Source organism: Lissotriton vulgaris, chromosome 1_1 (genome assembly GCF_964263255.1).
Source record: "Lissotriton vulgaris chromosome 1_1, aLisVul1.2, whole genome shotgun sequence".
In the NCBI taxonomy this organism is placed as follows: domain Eukaryota; kingdom Metazoa; phylum Chordata; class Amphibia; order Caudata; family Salamandridae; genus Lissotriton; species Lissotriton vulgaris.
Genome location: NC_141685.1, coordinates 74,573,930 through 74,593,841, shown reverse-complemented (window position 1 = coordinate 74,593,841; position 19,912 = coordinate 74,573,930). Strand labels below are relative to the sequence as shown.

The following is a 19,912-nucleotide window of genomic DNA, read 5'->3' as shown; positions in this document are numbered from 1 at the left end:
TCTCCTGTTGGAGCATTATCACCTCCATCGTGGTGGAGTCGTGCTTGGTATCCAGCGTTGCGACTCGCTCCCCCACCTCATCTACTTCTCTGCGTATTTCCCACATCTCAGCCTTCAGATCCGTCTTCACTGTCAGTATGTCAGCCCTGAGAATGTTGAAGAGCAATTCTAGGAATGCCTTAGTGATAGGCTCCGCTCCGGCCCAGCTCCACAGGTCCAGGTGTCGCAAGGGGTGTTGTGCTCCCAATCTCCGGCTCCACGGGTTCCACGAACCCTCGACTAGGAATGTGGCCCCCGCCGTGCAGCAGATGGCCGAGGCGGGCAGAGGCCGCGGTGTTGAGAGCTGGCCTCGGCGGTCTCCGTCACGGGCTGCCCCTGTTGTTAGGCTTCTGCCACGTTGGTGATGCAGCCGCTGGACTCGCATCTCTTCGGCCCGTATTTGGCACCCGCTGCCAGTCATCAGTCCACCGACGGTAGGTAGGGACAGACGGGTCTCCGACACCGATTTTGGCGCTTCCCAGCTGTCATAGGAGCGACACATCCTGCCTCACCGCCATCTTGGCCACGCCCTCGCCCAAATATTTAAAGCCATGTAGTGCCACAAGAACTGTGCACCTAGAGTGCAGCCGCAGGGTCCCTGATTCCAGCAGGAATATTAAGGACTTCTTCCAATTGATCTTCTATCCTGAATAATCTCTAAATATGTGAAAAATTTGTAGGATTCGTTGACTCGAGAAGGCTGATTACGTGTCCTACAGCAAAACGTCAACGTAGAGGGAGATTCTCTCATCCCACTCCTGATCAACTGGAATACCCCATATGAGAGGTCCTGGCGAACCCATGCACGTGTGAAGAGCATAGGAGACCAGGAGCATCCATGTCGGACGGTAAAGACTCAGGAGACTGTATTATTGACGCGCATGCATGCTAGAGGGGCCACATACAAGAGCTTAACAGCAGCGCCACTGGTTCAGCAAAGGAATCCCCTGTTGCATGTGGTACCCCATTAAGGTGTCGGAGATTTAAGCGCCTTCCCTGGTGTGACATAAAGCCCGGTTGATCAGGATGAACCACTGTTGTAATTACTATCCGCAGGCAGATCGCCAGGGCCTACGCAAGGACCTTAGTCTCAAAATTAAGCAGGGAGATAGGTCTATAAGACCCAAACTCAGTTGCTGGTTCGTCCTTTTTTGGGATGACCACCACCTCAGACATTCTTTGGTCCTCTGGGAGACACCCTTATTTTCAGGCAGTCTGAAACCTACTCTGGAGGTACTCTCTGATTTTATCCTTCATGCTTTTATATAATTCTAAGGGGGGCTCATTAGGCCCTGTTGCTTGTCCTGTTTGCAAGGTTCTTATTGTCTTATTTATTTAGTCTACTGTCAGGTCTTGGTCTATGTTGTCTCGGTCCTCATTCGTTAGCATTGGCAGGGTCAGGTCTTTCAGGAAGTCTCTCCCAGTATTTCCGTCCCCTTGATGTCAGTGTCCTCAAGGATCACTGGCTTGAATTCATCCTATAGCACGCAAGCTGATTCAGCAGGCCGCTCGAAGTCTGCTCGATCTCTCATATGAGCTTTGAACGTCTTGTCTTTTGAATATCATGGATCAATACTTGGGGGTAGCATGAAGTCCACAACCAGACCATCGAGTTGCACCTCCACCAGCGAATGGTCTGTGATTCACACTGCTATGTGCGTAGCGGCTCTAAAATCATCTTTATGGACAGTCTGGGTGAAAGGATGGTGCAGGCATGCCAGACTAACATGTGCTGCAGACAGGTGCGTCCGGTTCTGATCCCCTCTTCCCCTCTAGGGGCATTTAGGAGTATCATGAATATAGTTTAGGTGCCGTTCTGTCACTCCAGTCACCCCAATGCGTATATGCTCTGTCGTAAGCGTCTTACCCTTTCACAGGATGAGTCAGTCTTGTCTGGGTCTCTTTCCTGTTTCCCGACACTTGAATGGCACGCCCGAAGACACAGGAGAGAGCAGTGACCCACCAGCAGGCTTTTGTGGAGCGCTTTTGTCCTGGTGGTAGTGCTGCATTCAGTAGGGCACCCACTCTGTCTTTTCTTTGCAGTTGCCTGAAGATCAGCAGTCCCAAGGTAGAAGTCACACCTGGCCTGTCGGTAAGTGCAGCCCCTCTGGAGGCCCGACCATCAGCAATTGAGCCTACACTGTCCGGCTGGACCACAGGCGTAAGCTCAGACAGGGTGGTCGACACTGGAGTAGTTGTAGTATGGACCTCTGACACAGAGTAGTCAGAAATTTCAGCAGCTAAAAGCCCAACACAGGCTCTCCAGGAAGTCAGTAGATTCAGACTCTGTGTGTAAGGAATTTGACAAGTGCAACCTTGAACGGGCCTGTTGGCAGCACACTATCGTCCTACTGGGCCTTAACAATCACGTTGTCGTAAAGTTTTATTTTCTGCCTTGAACTGTTGGGAAGAGTATTGGCGGGGGAGGAGGGGGTCCCTCAGACTAGCTGGTCCTGCTGGATGGCTTGCCGGCCCGCCTTACAAGGTTGTGTTGGACCTTGCTTCTTCCAGGACAGCCTGGTCCTCCTGCTGGATAGTCAAACTCCCTTCCCTTTCTCACCAGACAGGCAGGCTTCTAGGCAGAGTTCTAGGCTCTGCAGGACAGGTACACAGTTTCTCCATTAAGTAATTCAGCCTGCAGGGTATGTCCCTTCAACTTAGATAAACTGTCAGGCTCTCACCATCCCTGGTGGTACAGCAGGCACCTGAGTACTTTGTAGAGCACATTATTCCTTGGTAACAGAGGACTTTGAACTAGAGTATAAAAGAGGGTTAGATGGTCCCACTTGTATACACAACTGGCAGGCAGGAGATGCGGTTTACTCTGTCGCACACTCACATTGCATTTATGCTACGCAAACCAACACCCTAAACATGCACTTGATGTTAGCGCAAAGTCTGGGCACAGGAATAGAAATGGAGCATAACATGGGTGTGTCAGTAGAAAGCCCCTCCACTGACCATGATGCAAAGATCTTATCAGGCTATTGATCCTTACAACAAGGTGCATTGCCACCACTGCTCTATCTGGTAAACCCATGACAGTCCTCTGCCTTAAATAAGGGCACACTTGGTGTGACCCCCCTGGTCACAGGACCGGTCCAAGACCTCTCATAGTCCCTTGTTAGAAGTTGCACAGTACTGGGGTGGCAGAAAAATCTCATGTAATTTTTTTGTGGTAGATTTACCCCAGTAACGTACAGTTAATAGTTTGGCGCTATGGACTGGGGAGTTGCCACGAAGAACAGATTCTCCTGCCTGTCATACCACATGCCATTCACTATTTCATAGTGTTTTTCTTCTTTTATTAACCACTTGTTTTAAGCAGGTGGTAGATATATATATATATATATATATATATATATGCATGTGGTTGGTTGGGGGGATATGGGTGAAGCAGGGAAGGGAAGAGGAAAGCATTTTCTAATAGAGGGAATAATTGTGGGTTTCCCCCAGTTAGTAAAAAAAAAAGAGGATAAGTCTTGGCTGCTTCTGCTGCACCCAGAGTCTTGTGCGTCTTTTCAGTCTAATTTTTCTGTCTGGAAAAAAATGGTGTCCTGTTTTTCTGCACCAGATTACATCCATGTGCAGAAAAACCTAACAACTGTTTTTTTTTTTTTTTTTGTAAAACCTTTTTATTGATTTTTGTTAATGGAAATAATGTTCACAGTACATAATAATGCGACAAAGGTGATACAATAGTACTGACATGCCCGTTAGATGTATACAATATTCCACGGGCGCGTGGAGTAGGGGCATGGGCTGCTTAGAACTGATGTAGCTTGAGCCCAAGGAGAATTTGGTGGAAAGAAACAGGGGGACTACGTGTGGGGTGAGGGAACTTGGTAAAGAGAGCAGTGTCCCTGCGAAAGGAGGGAGAGAGAAAAGAGAAAGCCCCGGAGGGGAATGAACTAACTGGGGAGGAGTGGGGGCGAGAGGGATGTGGACTGAGCCAAGGGAGCTGGGCAGGTGAATTGCACTGAGCGCATCTACGGAGTAAAAAAATTGTGGGGGGGGAAGAGTGGGGTAGAACAAAGCGGAGGCCGGTGGGGTGGATTCGGAAATGGGGGGGGGCATGTCGATTATTCCCTATGAGGGCATCAATGCCGTCCGGGGCGCGGGGCGTGTTGGGAGGGGCTTGGGGTATCATGCTGGTGATCTGACAGAGATTCGTGGGATAGGGTGGCCCATTCTAGGGAGATAGGACGATAGCGCTGACCTGTAGCTTCCTCCTCCCGAAGGGCATCCTCTTCCTCTGCAGCCCTCACTGCGCCCGCCCACGTCTCTAGTGAGGGTCCAGCTGGCGTGCGCCATTGCATGGCTATGTTCCTTTTGGCAAGGATAGCGCAGCATATCTGAACTGCACCTTGTGTGTTTTTGGCCTGCGGAATGTCCCCAGGGGGACTGCCTCCCAGGAATGCAGGTCGGTGAGGCCTGTGAGGGTGCTAATGGAGTCAAGTATGGCTGACCAGTAGGGCTGAAGGGTTGGGCAGTCCTAGAACATGTCATGGAAGTGTGCGTCCGGGGAGTGACATCTGGGGCATAAGAACTGAGTGTCAGGATAGAAACGCTGGAGGCGTGCCGGGGTCTGGTAAGCCCTATGTAAAATGTAGTATTGTATGTTTTTGAACTGCGCGTTTCTATACACCTTCTTTGGGAATTCCAGCGCTCTGCCCCACTCCCGGTCATGTAATTGTCTCCCAATCTCTTCATCCCACACCGTCCTAAGAGTGAGTAGCGGCTTGTGTGTAAGTTCCCGGATGGACTTGTACAACCAAGTGACTAGGTGTCTTCCGCTCCCCATGTAGAGGATAGTGTGTATAACGGGGTGTGTCGTGGGCTCACTGACCGGTAGATCACCATGTGGGCGATAGCCGTCGATGAGTTGGGGATGTGTCAGGAACTGCCCTGGGGGAGGCCACGGTCCTCCATAAGTTGTGCGAACGGGCGAAGCTGGCCCTCCTCAAATAGTGCCTCCGAGACCTCCGAGTCCGTCCATGCTCCCACCATGGCGCTCGTAAAGTAGGAGACGCTGCGTGGCCACCCCGCTAGTGGCAGCCGTGGGGAGTAGCAAGTGGTCCTCGTTGCCATGCGGTGAATTTGCAACATACATTGGCGGCTCTCGGACACCTGCAAGGGGTAGGTCCAGCAGGGTTTGATGCCAGGGAGCAGCAGCCAACAGAGTTCCGGGATGGGGCTGTGCGTTGTATGAGTCTCCCCGGAATGTCTTCCCGCCGTCCAATACGAGAGCCACTGAAGTTGCGCTGCTAGGAAGTACGATTCGAAGTCGGGGGCACCCAGGCCCCCCTGTGTGGTGGATAGTCTAAGTTTGGCGAGGGCTATTCTATGCCGACCATTTCCCCATATAAGGGTGCGGAGCAGCGAGTCCAGTTCGTGGAAAAAAACTTCTGGGAGGCACCACCGGGAGGTTGGTGAAATAATGCAGTAAGCGAGGGACAATGATAATTTTTGCAAGGGCTACTCGCCCGATGGGGGCTAGTGGGAGGTGTTTCCAGAAGCCCACCGAGGCACGGATGCCAGCGAGAACCTTGCCATGATTGCCCTCAAAGATGTCGGCGGGTGAACGATACAGGCGAATCCCCAGATAAAGGGGGGAAAAAAACCTAACAACTGATAATCAGGTTGAATAAAATAAACACATGAAAGTACACCTTAATTTCATTGCCCTTGATTCATACTCTGGACCATAGTTGAGGGATAGGTCTAGGCATAGTCCTTGCAACACACAATAGATTTGCGTGCGGCAGAGGCCAGAACTCAAAAGTCAGGATACAAGATACAAGTAGGTGGTAACTCAGGGCAGGGGAAAACACCTGTTGTCCGTGGAGGGGAAATTCCCATCTCAAAAATCTACATTAAAAATTAATTAATAGTATTCTTTTTTAAATATCTGTTTGGTGCCAGTTTATATGACTTTAATTTCTGCTTTGGGATTCTCTGTTACAAGTCCATAGTGTACATGTATCCTTTGTGAGCTTAATAAAATGTTGGAAATTCTACAAATCCTCACTCCTACATCCAAGTACTCTCAGGCTACCATTCTACACTCTGCTCTGCCTGAAGAACAGCTCAACATTTTCAAAATTCTGCAATTATGCATTGATATGGCTTGTAAATTATTTATGGGGAAATTTACATGTACTATGTATTAACTATTTAATTTTAATACTATAGGTGATTGAAATTACGGACGAAGAAAGCAAGATTTAGCACCAGACAGCTGAATGTTAATGCCATAAGAAGGATTATTTTGAAAAACTGAAGGACATCCAGCATTCTAAGTTTAAACAATTTCCAAAATCTAGGTGTGGCGAGGAAGTGGGAGCTGAGAAAAGTACTATACCTGTAAGTGAAGTCTCAAATTTAGCATTTCATTAACACAGAGCAAAGTCATATCTGTCCACACAGCATCAGAAATAATCCCAGAAAGACCAATCAAAACATCCTCCTCTGAAATATTATCAGAAAGACAAATTGCGTCAGCATGACAGAATAACGTTCATCTAAAGCACACATGATCTAAAGCATCATGTAATTCCAGAGAGGAAGCACACACTGCATAAAAGAAAGGTATAACAAAAGGTTTCTTCTGCAAACCATCAAAGAAAATACTCTGAAAGAAGACTCCGAAGCTGACACGTTAACAACCAAAAGATTGGAAAATCTCCTTTGTTCAGCAACCGTTTTTAACCAGTTACACAAGTTTGAGACTATCTGCCTCGGGATATAACACCTCGACCCACTCTGGCGAAAACCTTAAAAATCCACCACTTTATTGTTTTCATGACCATCTCAGATTGTTTCCTTTTTAATGTGTACTGTTCTGTAATTCTATGTAAATCGCCTCAACATTCTGTTGTGCAGGAGTGATATGTAAAAACTGATTGAATGAGCACCGTTGCGCTATAGCTAATGTAAATAAATCCTCGTCTTCAGAACTACACCTTACACCAAACATAGAAAGGGTAAAATTAACTGATGTTCTGCGACTGGTGAGCCACAATAGTACTGTGCATGTTCTAATGTTCTCAGTTACAGCCATTACTTCAGTGCAAAAAGGTACTTCTCAGTTTAATCATTAAATATCAGACTAACACCTTATCACTGCATTGCTAAGAACCTATACAAATAGATTTGAGAAAAACTTCAGTCACAAAATAAGTTGCTGCCGGAGAGGCTATAACCAAAAGACTATTATCGGCTAGAAACATTTCGACCGGTGTTACAGGGCTGCATCCAGACATATTTTGCTCAATTCAAGTGTTAAGAAGATTACACACAAATTCTTCTACAGATAAATACTGAACATTATCTAAACAAGCCCGACTCTAAAATCGGGTTCACTCGTACCGTGGCATATAAGCAAGAGAATACTAAATGTAACTCTAGGAATACACCTTATAAAAACACGTGCTGTGAGAATAAATTCAGTTTTCAAACCTGCCTCAATCAAAGCAAAATAACCCAAGTTGGGGAAATAAGTTACCTGTGCCAAAAAAGATTCAGCTATCAATCTCATCTCACTGAATTTGAGAGAATGCACACTGGGAAAAACATCTCTCAGTGCTCTGAATGCCAAAAAAGTTTCAGCAGTAAATATTATCTCACTGAGCATATAAGAATCCACACTGGAGAAAAACCTTATCAGTGCTCAGAATGCCAAAAAAGTTTCAGCAGTAAATATTATCTCACTGAGCATATAAGAATCCACACTGGAGAAAAACCTTATCAGTGCTCAGAATGTCAAAAAAATTTCAGCAGTAAATATTATCTCACTAAGCATATAAGAATCCACACTGGAGAAAAACCTTATCAGTGCTCTGAATGCCAAAAAAGTTTCAGCAGTAAATATTATCTCACTGAGCATATAAGAATCCACACTGGAGAAAAACCTTATCAGTGCTCAGAATGCCAAAAAAGTTTCAGCGGTAAATATGATCTCACTAAGCATATAAGAATCCACACTGGAGAAAAACCTTATCAGTGCTCTGAATGCCAAAAATGTTTCAGCTTTAAATCTAGACTCACTGCACATGTGAGAATTCACACTGGGGAAACGCATCAGTGCTCTGAATGCCCAAAACATTTCACATTTAAATCACTTCTAACTGCACATTTGAGATTCCACACTGGGGAAAAACCTTATCAGTGCTCTGAATGCCAAAAAAGTTTCAGCAGTAAATCTTATCTCACTGAACATATGAGAATCCACACTGGGGAAAAACCTTATCAGTGCTCAGTGTGCCCAAAAAGTTTCAGCAGTAAATCTTATCTCACTGAGCATATGAGAATCCACACTGGGGAAAAACCTTATCAGTGCTCTGAATGCCAGAAAAGGTTTAGTATCAAACGTAATCTATATCGACATGCATTAACCCACTCTGAGGAAAACCCTTATCAGTGCTCTGAATGCCCAAAACATTTCAAACATAAATCACTTCTAGCTGCACATTTGAGATTCCACACTGGGGAAAAACCTTATCAGTGCTCTGAATGCCAGAAAAGGTTTAGTATCAAACGTAATCTATATCGACATGCATTAACCCACTCTGTGGAAAAACCTTACCAGTGTTCTGAATGCCCAAAACATTTCAAACTTAAATCACTTCTAACTGCACATTTGAGAATCCACACTGGGGGAAAACACTCTCCGTGCAAAGTATGCCATAAAAGTTTCAGGCGTAAATCTTATCTCACTGAGCATATGAGAATCCACACTGGGGAAAAACCTTATCAGTGCTCTGAATGCCAGAAAAGGTTTAGTATCAAACGGTGTCTATATCGACATGCATTAACCCACTCTGTGGAAAACCCTTATCAGTGCTCTGAATGCCCAAAACATTTCAAACTTAAATCACTTCTAGCTGCACATTTGAGATTCCACACTGGGGAAAAACCTTATCAGTGCTCTGAATGCCAGAAATGTTTCATTGACAGAAACAGGCTCACACTGCATATAAGAACCCACACTGGAGAAAAACCTTATCAGTGCTCTAAATGCCACAAGTGTTTCAGCAGTAAATCTGGCCTCACTGCACATGTGAGAATCCACACTGGTGGAGAAACACCAGTGCTCTTTATTTTTTGACCATTTCCGTCTGTATTTATCCATATTTATTTTTGGGCCATTTTTTCTGTATTTATCCACATTTATTTTTGCCACACGCAAAAAACGCCACTACAGCTAGTATTTTTCCGCATTTATTTAAATTGACAATGCACACCAGTGTCGGGTTGTTATTGGGCAACACAATACATTCATCTGAAAACGTTGCCATTGTAGTACAAGCACATGTGCATTTCAAGAGACTTTGCAGACATTGAGGCTCTTTCTTGTTTGTAACGTACCGGTTGCTACCTCATCTTGTATCTTGGTTACTGGTGTTACTTGCACAATTCTCACTTTTTCCTCATGTAACGTAACATTTGCTCTTGTAATGTTACTGTTCCTATTGTGAAGCGCTCTGACACCCTCGGGTAAAGTCTGCGCTATATAAAAACGCATAAATAAATAAATGCCTTGACAGGGGCCTAAACGCAACGAGAGAACTGCATCTCCTAAAATGGGAATTGCAGCCTGCAGTTCTGTTTCTCGAGAGGCCTAAGCCTAAGGTAGTACTTCCTCTCCCTGAGCCCACGCTGCCAGTCAACCGCCTGCATTGAATGGCTTACCAGTGGTAAATCGCCTAGATGCAGCTCAGTGCAGCCTGAACATGAATCATTCCCAGACAGCAGAGGACAAGGGGTTCTGAAAATGCTTCCCTTTATTCAAGTGCAGAGAAACCGACTGCTTCATCAATCAGGATTGTGTCTTTTTCAAGTCACGGCAAAGAACTACTAGTTGGAATTATGTGATTACATGGCTGCTTCACTTTCTGCATAGTTATGAATTTTGCCACATTATCCAAATAATCCATCATCGATACATGATCTGTTGATTCTAACAACATTTTTGTTTAAAGCACATTTCCCAGGCAATGGATGCAGATGAAGCATAAGGTCACAAAGGGGGATCAGCTCCAGCTTCTGGTGATTAATGGAGCAATGAGGCATTAATTGAAGAAACTTGAAAAAAAGAAAGCTAAAGTGTGTCATTTGCTCGATATCGCTTCTGTGTAGGCTTGGTTTCTAAGCGCTGTTAATATATCTCACAAATCCTACCCATATCACGTTGATAGTTAAGTTGTGCCGTTTTAGGTTGTTTACAAAGGAACGTTTACTTTGTTTTTGCATCACAGTAACTAAGATGACTCTGTAAGGGGATGCGAACAGCTGGTGCTACCTGGGTGGGGGCGGGAGGGCCGGAGCCTGAGGCTGCAGAGGGCAAAGAGAGGCAGGAGCGGCTTTTACGGGAATCGATCTGGATTCTGACAACATTTTTTTTAAAGCACATTTCCCAGGCAATGGATGCAGATGAAGCATAAGGTTTACAAAGGAACGTTTACTTTTTTGCATCACAGTAACTAAGATGACTCTGTAAGGGGATGCGAACAGCTGGTGCTGCGTGGGTGGGGGCGGGAGGGCAGGAGCCCGAGGCTGCAGAGGGCAGAGAGAGGCAGGAGCGGCTTTTAAGGGCACATACACGTACCTCCGAAGTGCAAATAGAAGGAGCTGGAGCTGGCGCAGGCTAACGGCGGAGGAGCTGGTGGTATTAGCACGCCCGCACTGTGATGCTTGTAAACACCCGGGATTGGCTCAGGGCCACTTGAAGACCCGGAGCCAATAGGTCAACAGTACGTCACTGAAAGGAATCCACGTCACTGGAAGGAATCCCCAGAATCTGAGCAGGGCACGGCAACTCTGAACAAAGGCTGCAGCGCGGCAAAATGTACTTTTTTACTCGTATTTTTCCGCTTCTACATACAAATACAGACAAAGGAAAAAAATATTTCCGTCTGTATTTATATGTGTAAATACGGAAAACCGGGAGCCCTATACATAATATACAACAGCAGGAAAACATAACAAACCAGTTACTTGCCTTCGGTAACGCTCTTTCTGGTGGATACTCCTTTACCTGGAGATTCCTTACCTTGTGAATATTCCCCACACGCCAGAGTGGATCCTCAAACTTTAAAGCAGTCCTGCTGCACGCAGTAGGAGACATCATGCAGCTCAGTGTCGCCGTCATTCTGCTCCAGAAGTGACAAGCGTAGACGTATAAAAGCACTTCCCATGTGCACTGTGAACAACTACAGAGGTCTGAGTTCATTATCTCACAGGTCTGTATCACATATGCAGGCCCTGGGCAGATATTAATTCACCATTTTTATGAAGATTAGAATTCAGATGAGGCCTTTTCATTTCCAAAAATTCTAATTGTGTTCTCAGCATCAAGGTTATATATAAAACGTTGAGTGATGACTGCGCAGTGCTTAAGATGAAAGTGATTTGATGATAAAACAGTCCGATCCACATTTTGCACACAGAAACAGGGGTGCAAATGCTTTTGCACAATACAAGTTATGCAAAGGCGATTCATAGAAGATATAATTTATATGAAATAGTCCCTGTATAGTCAATGTTTCAACCGTTCCATTTAATTACCATGGTCTCATCAGGATGGTAGATCGCCGCTTCTCCAATATGCTTCTCAACCATATTCAATCCAACCGAGTAAGGATTCTTCTGTATCTCTGGGCAGCGTACCAGGGAGGAAGTCAAATTCAACTAAGCAGTTCCAGCGCCCGTTCGTCAGACCAAACAACTGCAGCCAGTGAATCCTCGGCTCGCTGTCAAACAAGTTCAAGTGTGACTCTTCCTGATGAGACCATCGTCATTGACTGTCTTGTCTATGAGAAGTTGCACCAGCCATCCTGTGATGGTGGGCAGGAAGACATTCACTGCTAAGTGAAATGCTCGCAACTCCAACAGTTTGTTGTGGAGTTGGGTCTCTGCCGGTGACGAGGGTTCCCTAGTCTCTGTCTCCCACATGGCCTTCCCATCCCAGAAGTGATACATCCGTCGCCACTGTTAAGTCTGGGTGGAATAGAGAGAGGGGTCTGCCACTGGCATAATCTAATTCACTGGAGAAAATGTTGGATTCTGCCTACAATAGGGTGAGTCAGTGTCTGGAGGGACACAAAGAGGTTTTGCAGCTGCACCAGTTGTAGCAGCAGGTCCCTCAGTGGCATGATGTCCCAGACTTTGCCTTTATGTGCCATGGCTTTGAAAGAACTGGGAGACCTGTTGGGTTTGCAGCAGGGTCTGGCGCTGGCAGTATTGAAAAACCCTACTGTAGCCAAAAGGAGACGAGATTTGTGATGAAATTGCGTGGCTGAGGCAGACAGACCCAAGGAATCTGCCTGGGGCTTAGTCCACTTTCTTGCTTAAAAGGCGAGAGCCATCGAATAGCTTGTTCATTAACCATGCTCGGGTATCTTTAGAGAACCATATAGACCCAATCATGGCAATGCACTGTAGTTCTACACTCATGCCAATCGCCTGACCCAAGCAATAGGCTATGTCCAAGTCACAACAGAGTACAAACTTTGCTGCAACACATCTATCCTGATTAGCTTGTGTTCGCCGGCAGATTTTGGGCCACTGTTTCTCACATGGCATGATTATATTTAGGAGCATTGTCATTGAGACCCTCCAGGATTTAGCGATGTGCAAAAAAATCACCAGTTTTGTAACAAGTCTACATTTTTAATAAAAATTTCAGTGAATGCTACCTCGTCCTTGCATTGATCCAGTGCTCGCCAATGGGCCAATAAAAGGAGGAGTCTCAGCAGCAGGCAAGTGATGTGTTCTTTGTTTATTTACTCCTCACCAGCCTGCCTGCTGTTTTGCATTCACCTGGAAGGCTTCGGACTCCACCACCAGAGAGTAGGACCTTTCTGGCTACAGCTTGGACTCTTCTGCAGCCAGAGGAGAGAACAGACTGTACGTCGTAGAACGGGGCAAAAAGAATATCAGGTATGTTATACTGGCATGCTGAAGCAGTATGCATCTGTCGCCCCCACTCCTACAGCTTGCTCGTTCTTCCTTATCTTCGCCAAGGACTGTGGGTGCCCTAGGCAAGGAAATCGAAGGGGGCATGGGCAAACCATCATGATGGTCCCTGAAAGGGGCAGTATATTAATGCAGGGGTCCAGTTCCCATGGGGGATGTGGTGGGACCGGGGACAATGCAAGATTTAAATGCAGTGAAACGCCGGGCCCAGTGGGCCAATATTTTTCTAAAGAGGCCCACCAAACGCGCCACTGCCCCGTCCACTGCTTGAAAAAAAACCTGGTTGAGCCCTCTGGCCTTTCTTTGGTGGCTCCCACTCACCCCTTCTCATCCACCTTTATCTCACTAGTGTTTTGGTGCTGGAGGTCCAGTGTTTTCAGGATACTATTGTGAGTGTAGAGGCTAGTGTTTGGCAATAGGGACAATTGTAGGGTAGGGGTCACTTTGGGTGGGGGTGGCAGGATAGAGGGTAGTGATATGGCAGAAGCAGACAGTGTATCCATGTAGTGTTTTGAGGGTAGGTTGCAGTGTGGGGGAGTAGCTTTAAGGCAAGCAGAAAGGACCAGTGTTTTGTGGAAATGGATGATGGCAGTGTTTTGGGGAAAGGAGCTATGGTGGTGGGTGGGGTTGGTGGCAGTGCTGTGGGGTAGGGTGGCATGGAAAAGGGCTAGGCTATTCTAACTCCTTTTTAGGTTTTGCCTGGGGCACGGAGATTTAGCTCTGCCCCCAGGAGAAATATTTAATTTTCAGTATGGGGGACTTGAATACGCCCCCTGCTCCCATTGGCTAGCTCCATAAATGGAGGCTAGCCATTGGGAGACAGCTCTGTCCGTCAATCCCGGACCAGATTCGGGGGCATTCCCGAGAATTTTTCGCTTTTGGCGAATTCACGCTATGTCAGCCAAAAGCCCTCGAACGCCCCCGAATCTGGTCCGGCATTGAGCCGGCACCCGCCTTCCTGCTCGAGTGGGCGTGGTCGCCTTTCCCGCCCCTCTTCCATGCCGACCACGGCCGCCGGAAGAAGTCCAGGTGAGTGCTTTGTTTTTTTGTTTGTTGCTTTATGTCCGTGTGTGTCTGTTCCCGCCCCCCTCCTGCTGACAGTGTGTGGCCGTTCCCGCCCCCCTCCCGCTCTCCCTGCCTTTCCGCCCCCCCCCCCTCCGTTGCATTGTAAATGCTTGTTTTCACTCGCTCTTGGTCCAAGAGTGATAATGAAAAAAAAACCTCCGTCCCCAAAATGGCATCACCGGCACAAATTTAGCACTCAGGGCAAAGACAATACACCCTATGCTGCACCAACCATCGGACAGCTTGTTTACTTACGCCACTAAAGTAGCATCTCGCTCCGTTTATTTATTTTTACTTTATTTCAGGGTGCAGAGCCCACTTTAGGGCACATCGCTCCGTTTATTTATTTTTACTTTATTTCAGAGCGTACCGCCCGCTTTTGGTACACCGCGCTACGTTTATTTATTTATTTTTTACTTTAATTCGAAGCACGGTGCCGGCTTCAGGAACACCGCACTCTTTCTTTTTACAATGCGACACCTATAGCATTGTAAATGCTTGTTTTCAATACATTGACACATGGCGGCCGCGCATCTTATTGTGCGCAGCTCGCCAACTCGCTTCTGTTTTTTTCACATTGAATCATGGTGGCTGGCAGCCATGCGTCTTATTGTGCGCAGCTCTCCAACTCGTTGTTACGTCAAGGCGGCTGCACGTCTTGAGAGGAGAAGGAATGTTCAGATCCAGTCCCTGCTGTGAATCCTTACTCTGGACCAAATGCTGCTGCTCACAGTGCCACATCGCTGTGTTTTCCCCCACTTTCCGCCCACAATCAGGCACACACGAAACACACAAACACCCCTCGCTCTGACTAGTCCTTTGGTATCTCTAGCACTGCCCTCGCAACATCTGGTCCCGGGAATCATGGACAGAGTAGGGGGGTTTAGAACTCCCTGTAGTTTCAACACCTTGCCGAGCCCCCTCCACCACATCACCCTTTTGGAACAAAAACAAAGAATGTTATTGAGGGGTTAAAGGTAAAACTTCGATTCAGCACTGCAATGTCATTTGCGGGTCAAAGGGCATGTAAGGTCACCTGTTATGACTTTAACTTGGTCAGTCAAAATAAATGCTAATCACTGGGTCTGTGCTTTCAAGGGGTGTTTAACACAGGTCCAGGAAGACTAGGTCCTGCATATTTTTTTCCGGATAACCGCTGCCTATGTAAATAGTTTTCATTTAGATTATTTCTATTTAATTACGTAAATATATCTAATGTGGACATCCTGAGCATCCTGCAGGAGTCTGGCTGCCTTGTGCCTAGGTCGACCCTCACAGGTTTACTTCCAATAAACTACATACTGAATACGCGCTGCTGAAGGCTCAATGTCATTGCGTCCAACAACACTCCAATCATTCACATCACTGTAGGCACACTGATATACTGGGAGGAAGAGTGTCAGAACCGTACCGAAAACGTCATTCCAAACAGCACTACAAGGCCATAGGAAATTGTGGATGTGCACTACACAGATGGAGCTTACTCCAGCGCTTTTAACCAGTGTCTACTCACGGATACCGAGTACATGTATTTTTTTAATTTTAAGGGAAAAGTCCCTGTACTTCTCTGTGCAGGGGTGCACATACAGGTACTTAAGGAAAGTGACTAGCGAGTACCTGCACTTTTGTATTCCAAGCACCTCATAATTCTTAACGATCGTCCACATACCAGGAAAAACATAATTGTATTCAGTTTCCAGTTGAGATCTGAAAAGTGCAGGTGAGAGATGTCTGTCACGGTGATCAGATGTGCCACCTTTTACCCTTTTCAACCCCTCCCCAACCCTTCTCAATCCAAACACGCATTTGCAATTCAATAGGTCTCACATTTAGGCGACTTTAAGCTATTGACATTGCAAATAACAATGCCTTTTATTTTTGTTTTCATTTTTAAAACATAAATAAAAGGCATTGTCATTTACAATGCCAATAGCTTAAACTCACGTAAATGCGAGACCTATTGCATTGCAAATGCTTGTTTTTTTTTAGGTCACTGTCTGTTAGTCAGAGTGCATTTCACCCAATCATAGTCTTACAATACACACTGCTCTGGGTAATGTGAGCCACAGGGAAACCAATCGTGAGGCGAGGGACCGCGTGTGATCTTCGGCAGCCCGTCACTCACTCTTCCCTTTCACCACACTCTCCTTCTCTCACTGCCTCTCTCTCTTCTGCTCATACTCTCATCCCATCACTCACTCTTCCCTTTCACCACACTCTCCTTCTCTCACTGACTCTCTCTTCTGCTCATACTCTCATCCCGTCACTCACTCTTCCCTTTCACCACACTCTCCTTCTCTCACTGCCTCTCTCTTCTGCTCATACTCTCATCCCGTCACTCACTCTTCCCTTTCACCACACTCTCCTTCTCTCACTGCCTCTCTCTTCTGCTCATACTCTCATCCCGTCACTCACTCTTCCCTTTCACCACACTCTCCTTCTCTCACTGCCTCTCTCTCTTCTGCTCATACTCTCATCCCGTCACTCACTCTTCCCTTTCACCACACTCTCCTTCTCTCACTGACTCTCTCTTCTGCTCATACTCTCATCCCGTCACTCACTCTTCCCTTTCACCACACTCTCCTTCTCTCACTGCCTCTCTCTCTTCTGCTCATACTCTCATCCCGTCACTCACTCTTCCCTTTCACCACACTCTCCTTCTCTCACTGACTCTCTCTCTTCTGCTCATACTCTCATCCCGTCACTCACTCTTCCCTTTCACCACACTCTCCTTCTCTCACTGACTCTCTCTCTTCTGTTCATACTCTCATCCCGTCACTCACTCTTCCCTTTCACCACACTCTCCTTCTCTCACTGCCTCTCTTCTGCTCATACTCTCATCCCGTCACTCACTCTCCCTTCAACACACTGTTAACTCTCTCCAATGCACCACTCTCTCTCACCCTAATTTGTTTTTCCTTCTTGGCTCTATCTCTATTCATTATCCCTCCCAGACTCCTCCTGATTCTATAGAGCACTTTTCAAAATTTTTTGTAACCATCGTCCATTTGAGTGAGATTACGCTATTGGCATTGTAAATGACAATGCCATTAATTTATCTGTTTTTAAAACCAACACATAAATAAAACATTTGTCATTGACAATGCCAATAGCTCTAACTTTGTCAAAGGCAAAACCATTGCATTGTAAATGCTTGTTGTTCTTGTGTGCAGTCTTGGAGGGTAGATTCTGCTTGTTCTAGAGCTCTTGGGCTGTCTGGTAAGTACAATATACTCTTGCTGCTTCAAGGCTCAGGTCGGTCTGGGGTTCAGTACACTTCTGGGAAACTCAGAACCTTGTGAGATGGATCCATATATTTGAACTCCCACTTGCAAAGGGTGGAAGTAACATGTGTGCCCATCTCCCTTTCACAATTTGCATCATGCCTGTCCTATCTATCCTAGACAATCGTTGCAAGTGTAAAAACAAGCCCCCTTTCACAGGCCTAGCCCAACGGAAACTCTTTGTTTTGTAGCACATTTCTGGGGTTTTTTGCATTTCTCGAAATATTTGATTTTGGGGACATTAAGTGTTTACAACAGGGGCTCTTCAACCTTTTCTGAAGTGAGAGCTACTTCTGATTAGTGAAAGTCTTGAGCTACTTCAGGCTAATCATCTTGCACATTGTTACCAGTCAGTTTGTCAAGTAGGGCCTTTTAGATTGAAGTCGAATGATCTGTCTGCGCCTTTCATGTCATGATACTCCTATGATCTCGAGAAATGTAAAAGAAAATGTAGGCAATTTTGGAGGAAGAGTTACAGCCTATTGTTCAACACAGTTAAATCACTTTCATCCTTTGGTTATAAAAATTTTGCAACTCCCAGCCAAAAAGCCGTGATGAACTATCCTAATTCTTTTTTCCACAGTAAATAAAATATTCCTGGATGGATTTTAACATACACCAGGTAATCTCCTGTGATGGTGGGCAGGAAGACATTCACCGCTAAGTGAAATGCTCGCAACTCCAACAGCTTGTTGTGGAGTTGGGTCTCTGCCGCTGACGAGGGTTCCCTAGTCTCTGTTAAGTCTGGGTGGAATAGGGAGAGGGGTCTGCCACTGGCATAATCTAATTCACTGGAGAAAATGTTGGATTCTGCCTACAATAGGGTGAGTCAGTGTCTGGAGGGACACAAAGAGGTTTTGCAGCTGCACCAGTTGTAGCAGCAGGTCCCTCAGTGGCATGATGTCCCAGACTTTGCCTTTATGTGCCATGGCTTTGAAAGAACTGGGAGACCTGTTGGGTTTGCAGCAGGGTCTGGCGCTGGCAGTATTGAAAAACCCTACTGTAGCCAAAAGGGGACGAGATTTGTGATGAAATTGCGTGGCGGAGGCAGACAGACCCAAGGAATCTGCCTGGGGCCTAGTCCACTTTCTTGCTTAAAAGGCGAGAGCCATCGAATAGCTTGTTCATTAACCATGCTCGGGTATCTTTAGAGAACCATATAGACCTAATCTTGGCAATGCACTGTAGTTCTACACTCATGCCAATCGCCTGACCCAAGCAATAGGCTATGTCCAAGTCACAACAGAGTACAAACTTTGCTGCAACACATCTATCCTGATTAGCTTGTGTTCGCCGGCAGAGTTTGGGCCACTATTTCCCACAGGGCATGATTATATTTGGGAGCATTGTCATTGAGACCCTTCAGGATTTAGCGATGTGCAAAAAAAAATCGCCAGTTTTGTGACAAGTCTACATTTTTAATAAAAATTCCAGTGAATGCTACCTCGTCCTTTCATTGATCCAGCGCTCGCCAATGGGCCAATAAAAGGAGGAGTCTCAGCAGCAGGCAAGTGATGTGTTCTTTGTTTATTTACTCCTCACCGGCCTGCCTGCTGTTTTGCATTCACCTGGAGGGCTTCGGACTCCACCACCAGAGAGTAGGACCTTTCTGGCTACAGCTTGGACTCTTCTGCAGCCAGAGGAGAGAACAGAGTGTATGTCGTAGAACGGGGCAAAAAGAATATCAGGTATGTTATACTGGCATGCTGAAGCAGTATGCATCTGTCGCCTCCACTCCTACAGCTTGCTCGTTCTTCCTTATCTTCGCCAAGGACTGTGGGTACCCTAGGCAAGGAAATCGAAGGAGGCATGGGCAAACCATCATGATGGCCCCTGAGACGGGGCAGTATATTGATGCAGGGGTCCAGCTCCCATGGGGGATGTGGTGGGACCGGGGACAAGGCAAGATTTAAATGCAGTGAAACGCCGGGCCCAGTGGGCCAATATTTTTCTAAAGAGGCCCACCAAACGCGCCACTGCCCCGTCCACTGCTTGAAAAAAAACCTGGTGAGCCCTCTGGCCTTTCTTTGGTGGCTCCCACTCACCCCTTCTCATCCACCTTTATCTCACTAGTGTTTTGGTGCTGGAGGTCCAGTGTTTTCAGGATACAATTGTGAGTGTAGAGGGTAGTGTTTGGCAATAGGGACAATGGTAGGGTAGGGGTCACTTCGGGTGGGGGTGGCAGGATAGAGGGTAGTGATATGGCAGAAGCAGACAGTGTAGCCATGTAGTGTTTTGAGGGTAGGTTGCAGTGTGGGGGAGTAGCTTTAAGGCAAGCAGAAAGGGCCAGTGTTTTGTGGAAATGGATGATGGCAGTGTTTTGGGGAAAGGGGCTAAGGTGGTGGGTGGGGTTGGTGGCAGTGCTGTGGGGTAGGGTGGCATGGAAAAGGGCTAGGCTATTCTAACTCCTTTTTGTTCTTGTGTGGAGTCTTGGAGGGTAGATTCTGCTTGATCTAGAGCTCTTGAGCTATCTGATAACTACAATATACTCTTGCTGCTTCAAGGCTCAGGTCGGTCTGGGGTTCAGTACACTTCTGGGAAACTCA

General features: G+C 46.5%; 1 protein-coding gene across 1 annotated transcript; it reads left to right on the top strand.

The window, feature by feature from the left end:
• Positions 1 to 7,366: 7,366 nt before the first annotated feature.
• Positions 7,367 to 9,148, top strand: LOC147737377 (uncharacterized). The gene is made up of 2 exons (XM_086926765.1): positions 7,367 to 7,952; positions 8,205 to 9,148. The coding sequence occupies exons 1-2, from the start codon at positions 7,598 to 7,600 to the stop codon at positions 9,146 to 9,148; spliced, it is 1,299 nt and encodes a 432-aa protein (XP_086782891.1). The 5' UTR covers positions 7,367 to 7,597.
• The last annotated feature ends 10,764 nt before the right edge of the window (positions 9,149 to 19,912 follow it).